Source organism: Berghia stephanieae, chromosome 5 (genome assembly GCF_034508935.2).
Source record: "Berghia stephanieae isolate SIO BIC M18660-M18661 chromosome 5, UCSD_Bste_1.3, whole genome shotgun sequence".
In the NCBI taxonomy this organism is placed as follows: Eukaryota; Metazoa; Mollusca; class Gastropoda; order Nudibranchia; family Aeolidiidae; genus Berghia; species Berghia stephanieae.
The window spans coordinates 41,594,664-41,601,715 of NC_088364.1; the positions used below are offsets into that span (position 1 = coordinate 41,594,664).

Consider the following 7,052-nt stretch of genomic DNA (forward strand, 5'->3'; position numbering starts at 1 on the left):
AGTTGAGAGATCTGTATTGGTGTAAAGGTCATTCAGTCTCTAACCGGAGAGAGAGAGAGAGAGAGAGAGAGAGAGAGAGAGAGAGAGAGAGAGAGAGAGAGAGAGAGAGAGAGAGAGAGAGAGAGAGAGAGAGAGAGAGAGAGAGAGAGAGAGAGAGAGAGGAGAGAGAGAGAAGAGAGAGAGAGAGAGAGAGAGAGAGAGAGAGAGAGAGAGAGAGAGAGAGAGAGAGAGAGAGAGAGAGAGAGAGAGAGAGAGAGAGAGAGAGAGAGAGAGAGAGAGAGGAGAGAGAGAGAGAGAGAGAGAGAGAGGAGAGAGAGAGATGAGAGAGAGAGAGAGAGAGAGAGAGAGAGAGAGAGAGAGAGAGAGAGAGAGAGAGAGAGAGAGAGAGAGAGAGAGAGAGAGAGAGAGAGAGAGAGAGAGAGAAGAGAGAGAGAGAGAGAGAGGAGAGAGAGAGAGAAGAGAGAGAGAGAGAGAGAGAGAGAGAGGAGAGAGAGGAGAGAGAGAGAGAGAGAGAGAGAGAGAGAGAGAGAGAGGAGAGAGAGAGAGAGAGAGAGAGAGAGAGAGAGAGAGAGAGAGAGAGAGAGAGGAGAGAGAGAGAGAGAGAGAGGAGAGAGAGAGAGAGAGAGGAGAGAGAGAGAGAGAGAGAGAGGATGAAATAGATGAGAAAGAGTGAGAGAGATGGAAGGATTAGAGAAGAGAGAGAGAGAGAGAGAGAGAGAGAGAGAGAGAGAGAGAGAGAGAGAGAGAGAGAGAGATGGTCTAGGAATAAGGAATCTTCAAACTATATGACTGTACCTTGTATCTGGAAGTGAAAGTTGATAGAGTAACTGTGAATGAAGAGCAGTTTGATTACATCTTTCTTGGTTGTATCAAACACTATTACCTTTCAGGAATTTTCTGAAATCTAAAAAAATGATAATCCAATATTTTTTTTCTCCTCGAATTGGAACAATTGATGGTGCAAAATGCCTGTAGGTCACCCTTCCAAACATAGTTACTGGCATTGTTCACTACTTTCGATTTGTTATCACTCTTTTCACTAGGGGTGCCGCTGAGCCGGATATGCCACTTTTTAAATCCAGTGCAATTTCTTATTTGTATTATATTCTTTGCCACTACTACTACCACCACTACTATGACAACTACTACTACTACTACTACTACTACTACTACTACTACTACGACTATTACTACTACTACTATTGTCTGCAAATAAACAATATTAATAATAATGGTAATAATGATGATAATGATAATAATAATAATAATAATAATAATAACAATGAAAAAATATTGTAAACAAATACTAATGATAATGAATGACAAACTTAATGAAAAACAATAATATAATTAAATGTTAATATTAAATTTAAAAGTTTTTTTTTTTTTTTGTTTTGTTTTTAAATTTTAAACAAAAGTAGTAAAACAAATAGAAAAAAAGTTGTCCCTACCAGGATTTGAACCTGGAATCTTCCAGTCCAGAGTCAAACATCTTCACCGCTATGCTACAGAGCCACCTGGTTTGTTGTGATGTTCAATCCTGTCTATCTAGAGAAAAAAACTGGATGCAAATAGACTAAAATGTTTTTTTTCACCGAGGGTGCAAATGATCACTATATTTCATAAATGAAATTGAATTGTGGCTGGACCCCATGGCATTTATTTTGAACATGTTGTCAATCTATCTGGTAGGTGTCTTATTTTTTTGTTTTTAATGCAAAAGTCATGGACCAATGCCAAAAATCATGCCCTGACAAATGCAGAGATGCTAGACTATCACCCAGAAAACAAGAGTTTGGGCCCTCGCCATGGTATCTAATTTTTATTTCTTCTTAAACAAGACACATTATTCATATTGCTCATTTCAAAGGATTACACTACCACTAACGCTGGAATTACTTTGGTCTTGACAAATTTTCCCATCTAGTGTAGGGAATTGTATTAATTATTTTTTAAATCATCATGTTTTATATTTATATTTACTACAGTGCTACGACAATAGTTACAGCGACATTCCCTCAATAGTGATATGGCAGCCAGGTCCTGATTTTTTTCCTATATATTGTTAGTAATTTTTTTTTTTAACTCTCCATAGTGACGTACATTTTAGCAAAAACACTGAATAGTGACATTGAAATTCCTGGTCCTATGAAAGAATTCTACCAAGTTCTGCTAATGAAATTTGTCATCATTGCCAATAAAAAAAGCTGATTTTTGGCCAATGGTATTCCATACTTGTACGACACGTAGCCAATGAAAACGCTCACTCTTTGACCAATGATATCCCATATTCACACTCATGTAGCAAAAACGAGAATGTTTGCTTTTCAGCTAATGAATGCTTCTCCAGACTCCAGGCAAAGACAGATGGTGATCAATGACTTCTTCTCAAAACATTGACATGACAGTCACCATTGTGTGTAAATATTTTTTAACCCAAAAAATTATTTAAAAATCAAAACAAACAAACAAAAATTATTGTATTATTATTATGCAATTGCATACATGCCGGCCCTTAGGAAAATTGAATTTCAAGCCAAAGGCTATTTTTTACTCAATTCTAGCCATGACTGGCATCCAGTGGAGGGTTCAAAGCATGTCCTTTGTATCATATAATAGAATTTTCCCAGGACTAACCTAGCAGCACAATTCTGTACTCTCCGGAGTTTGTTTATTTTGTTATTGGGGAGACCAGTGAGCAGTGTGAATTGCAGTAATCAATGCCTGACAAGATCAAAACAGAGATCATTATCTTCAAGGTGTTGAAAGGTAAAAAATGACCTTATCTGTGATATTCTACGGAGCTCAGAATACATGGTTTTCACATTATTGTTTATGTGCTCATCCATAGATAAAGAACTGTCCAGAATGACACCCAAATTTTTAGCCTTTTCAGTAAAAGAATGCCAATTTCATTTATGGTTAGTGTAGGAGTTGACAAGTGGATAGATTTTAATGTTTGCTGTGTTCCAACCAAAACAACTAGTCACTTATTTTCTAGCATCCAACTTTTGATGGAGTCAAAAATTTTCTACATCACAGAAATGAGAGGAAGGATCATGAGGAGAGGCAGCTTTATATAGTTGCGTGTCATCAGCATAAATGTCGTAGCTGACAGAGTGGGAGCTTTTTACATTGCCTAATGGTAAAGTATTTAGGGTATAAAGGATAGGGACTTAAACACATCCTTGCTGCATGCCATAATCTATAAAGACATTGTCAGAAATTTTCCCATTTACACTCACTACCTGGGACCGATTGCTGAGGTATGATTTAAACCATGATAGAGCAGTGCCAGAAATGTTAAAATCAGAATAAAGGCTATTGCATAAGATTGTGTGATCTATTGTGTCGAATGCTGCCAACAGATCTAATAAATGTAAGGAGTTGTAATTAATTATATTTGTAATTTCATGTTTTTTATCCCTTTCGCACAGAGTTTGAAGGCTTATCTACATGGACTAATGTCAACGTATGTATTTCAATTACAACCGCCTCTATCAATTCTTTTTAAATCCACCACCACATCATTATCATTATCCCATTACCAACAAAAAAACATCACTATCACATAATCACCTCTATTACTCTTAACTACTATTTCAACTACCACATATCATCATCATCATCCCCATTGCAACTACCACCGAATCATCATGACTACTAGCATTACCACAACCACAACTTTTGCAACAACCACCACCACATCATCATCACTATTATCATCACAATCGCCACATCAAAATCATCACTGATACCACAACTACAATCTCCATTTCATCATCACTACCACCATTACTACAACCAATACACCACCTGTCAGCACCTTTACTGCCAACATTAGTCGTTTGTTAAATGTTTTCATATTATATTATATGACATGAGGTTTATTTAATGTGAATAAAAGATTGTATTTAGTATTTTTTTATTTTGTTTTTTGTGTTTTTGTTTTTTTTTTTTGTTAAATTATCCTCATTGGTTATTTAGGAGCAACTTCTGACTCAATTAGAAAAACGTTAAATACATTTAAAAACAAAAGAAGGTAATGCAAAACCATGAGGCGTTGGTAAGGGGCACCATTAATTTTTAAATGAATTAAGACTACACTATATTTGGAGATATTCTTGCCAATTTCTAATGCTTTTTTCCTATTTACTTTTTAGAATTGACGGTCTGCAAGCCATAGCAATCACAGACAGAGATGGTGTATTAGTCGTCAAAGGTTAGTGTCTCGGTTTTTGAACTTTCAGTTGTGAAATTTTATTGATGAGACAGTCAGGATGGGGCATATAGAATTACACTATCTCCTGGATGACTCAGGTTTAGAATCCTCCTGTTTTCTCCTAGACAAGAAATTTAATCTTATTGCTCACTTAGTTCTACTTTAGGTGATGTCTTAGTTATTTTTACGCCTTTTATAAATCAAACTCAAAGACAACCCTGTGGATAACAAAGTATCATTGGCAAATAGGTTGATTCGGATGTCATGCTGTCTGGAAGGTCATTGATATATTATATCAAAAAGAGAGTCTGTTGGGAACTGAACCTTATGGCACTCTTATGCCACTTGACCGCAGTCCGATTTTTCTCCACCAATACACCTATCTGAAGTTGATTATTGAAGTTGATTTGAAAAAGTTCCTTTTAACAGGGATTCTGTGCTGGCATAAGTCTTTTAAATAGTTTCAGACGATGTGCAGATCCCTATTCAAACCTTTGTCTTACTTTTTCTTGTGAAATTTTTAAAATTCACATGATCTTTAGATTCATCGTCGTTTGACTTTCCCATCATTTCCCTATTACCTGGTGCTGAAATATCCCATATAATGGCTTGTATTTCTTTGTAGTGTCCAACCAAATGGCACCAGACTCTGCCTTGAAACCAGGATTCCTGTCTGTTTTTGGCATCATGACTGAGCAAGCCAGCAAGATGGGCATGGGGACAAACAGAAGGATCGTCAATTTCTATGACAAGTATCAGGTAACTCAATCATTTCAGTTTCATCAGTCCTGGTTACTTTTTTTCTTTATTTATGTCACTTAAAGTTAAAGTCTGTTGAATCAGTAAATCAATTGCTGCACTATTTCTGATTGTAACTTTTGATGAATAAGATATTAATCGGCAAGCCTCTGTCTTGAACAGGAATGGATGGAGGGAATCTTGGATAAATTGACTTTGTTACATAAGATAACACATTAGCTTATTATTAAGAGGATGGTGGATTTTTTCGTGTTTTTTAAACCTATCCCGTTTAAAAATTTCTAATTTTTTTTTTATGGATTTTAAAATTTGCTTACGAAGGTGTGAATGTAATACAAATGTTCATTTTTTTAAAAAATCATTTTTACTTTTACTTTGTATTTGTAGTTACACGGGTGAAGAAGGTGGGATTGATATTCACTCAGACCCAAGTTGTGCAGTATGTATTTATATATGGTCTTTATGTGGTAGCTGAACAAACTCAATAATGTAATGTATTATTTTGTTTTTTTTACTTCTTGTGAATAGACAATTCAAGTAAACAACAACCCCCTAGTTCTTCATTTTATTGCAGACAAAGATTCTAATACAGGTAAGTTCATTTATTATTATTATTATTATTATTATTATTATTATTATTATTATTATTATTATTATTATTATTATTATTATTATTATTATTATTATTATTATTATTATTATTATTATTGCTCATATAGCTATGATTTATTCTATACAATGGAGCCTGCTCAGGCAACCACCTGTTTGTAACCACCACAATGTCTATGGACTTTCTTTCTTATAATAACCAGTGACTGAGATCCTGTGACTTTGACCAAATGCTAATTAAATTTTTTTTTCATGCAAAATGTGTTTTAATCACTATACATGGCAAAGAGCAATAGACTGGTATCAGATTGGTGTCAAACAGTGTTTGATCATCAAAAGATGCCAGACTAATGGAAATGTTTATTGATGAAGGATATGAGCACTTAGCCCTCTCCTTACCAATTGTAGAAACAAATGTCACATCCGTTGCGATACAATTAACATTTTTATTTATCAGATTTAATTTACATATCACAAATTTTGGAGAAATATCTTTGTTAATTAATGTTGTTTTGTTCAACAAAATTATGTACAGCTTGCACTTATTGCTTTTAAATTTGAGGTGTTGAGTCAGTATGACATTTCAGTAAAAATCTGGATTTATTTTAGAGTTGCAAAACCATGGCATGTCTTACAATGTGCCATATCTACATAATCTATGATTTGCATATCAGTTAGAGTGGTTGATTTACTGTAGTTTTAACGATGGTTCAATGGAGACAGTATTAAACAGTCTCATAATACTTACCAAGTCACGAAAGAATCATAAATGTAGCTTTGACAGATTCAAACTCTATGCATAATTTCATTTTGAAATGGTTGCACAGCTCTCTGTCAGAAGGTCGGTCCCCAGTAATGTAAGTGTAAACTCATTTTTTTTTTTTTTTAATTTTTTTTTTATTTTGCACTTTTTAAAATCTGCTTTGTCTGGCTTTGTGTTATACAAACATTTTCAGATTTATAATATTTATACAGCTGTGTGTTCAAAGGGCGCTACAAGTCACTTTATTTTTGTTCATTTTAGGTCTGATCATGGAGCTCGAGGATGAATTGAGTGACGTATTAGGGGATCTTAGTAGAGTCGTCACCATGATGTAGTTATTGGTAGTTTTGTCATAATAATTAACTTTGATTTTATAAAATAATTTTATTTTTATCACCATCATCATCATCATCATCATCATCATCATCACCGTCATTATTATCATCATAACTATCATCATCACTACCACAACATCTTATCATCATCATCATCATCATCACCACCATCATCACCACCATCATCATTGTTTTTTTTAATAATTATTATTATTAATAATATTTGTATATGTATTATTATTATTATTATATTTTATTATTATTATTATTATTATTATTATTATCATTATTTTATTATTATTATTATTATTATTATTACTATTACTATTACTATTGTCATAATACGGTCGCCTCTGACTCAGAT

General features: G+C 34.0%; 1 protein-coding gene across 2 annotated transcripts in view; it reads left to right on the forward strand.

Moving 5' to 3' along the window:
* LOC144972937 (ragulator complex protein LAMTOR3-like) overlaps nt 1-6,835 on the forward strand; it is a 15,429-nt gene extending 8,594 nt beyond the window's left edge. For both annotated transcript variants that reach the window (XM_078914773.1, XM_078914774.1), the window contains exons 2-6: nt 3,438-3,472; nt 4,164-4,222; nt 4,848-4,981; nt 5,510-5,573; nt 6,615-6,835. In XM_078914773.1, coding sequence (XP_078770899.1) covers nt 3,438-3,472; nt 4,164-4,222; nt 4,848-4,981; nt 5,510-5,573; nt 6,615-6,688 — 366 coding nt within the window. In that variant the 3' untranslated portion in view covers nt 6,689-6,835. The remainder of the gene's footprint in view (nt 1-3,437; nt 3,473-4,163; nt 4,223-4,847; nt 4,982-5,509; nt 5,574-6,614) is intronic.
* The last annotated feature ends 217 nt before the right edge of the window (nt 6,836-7,052 follow it).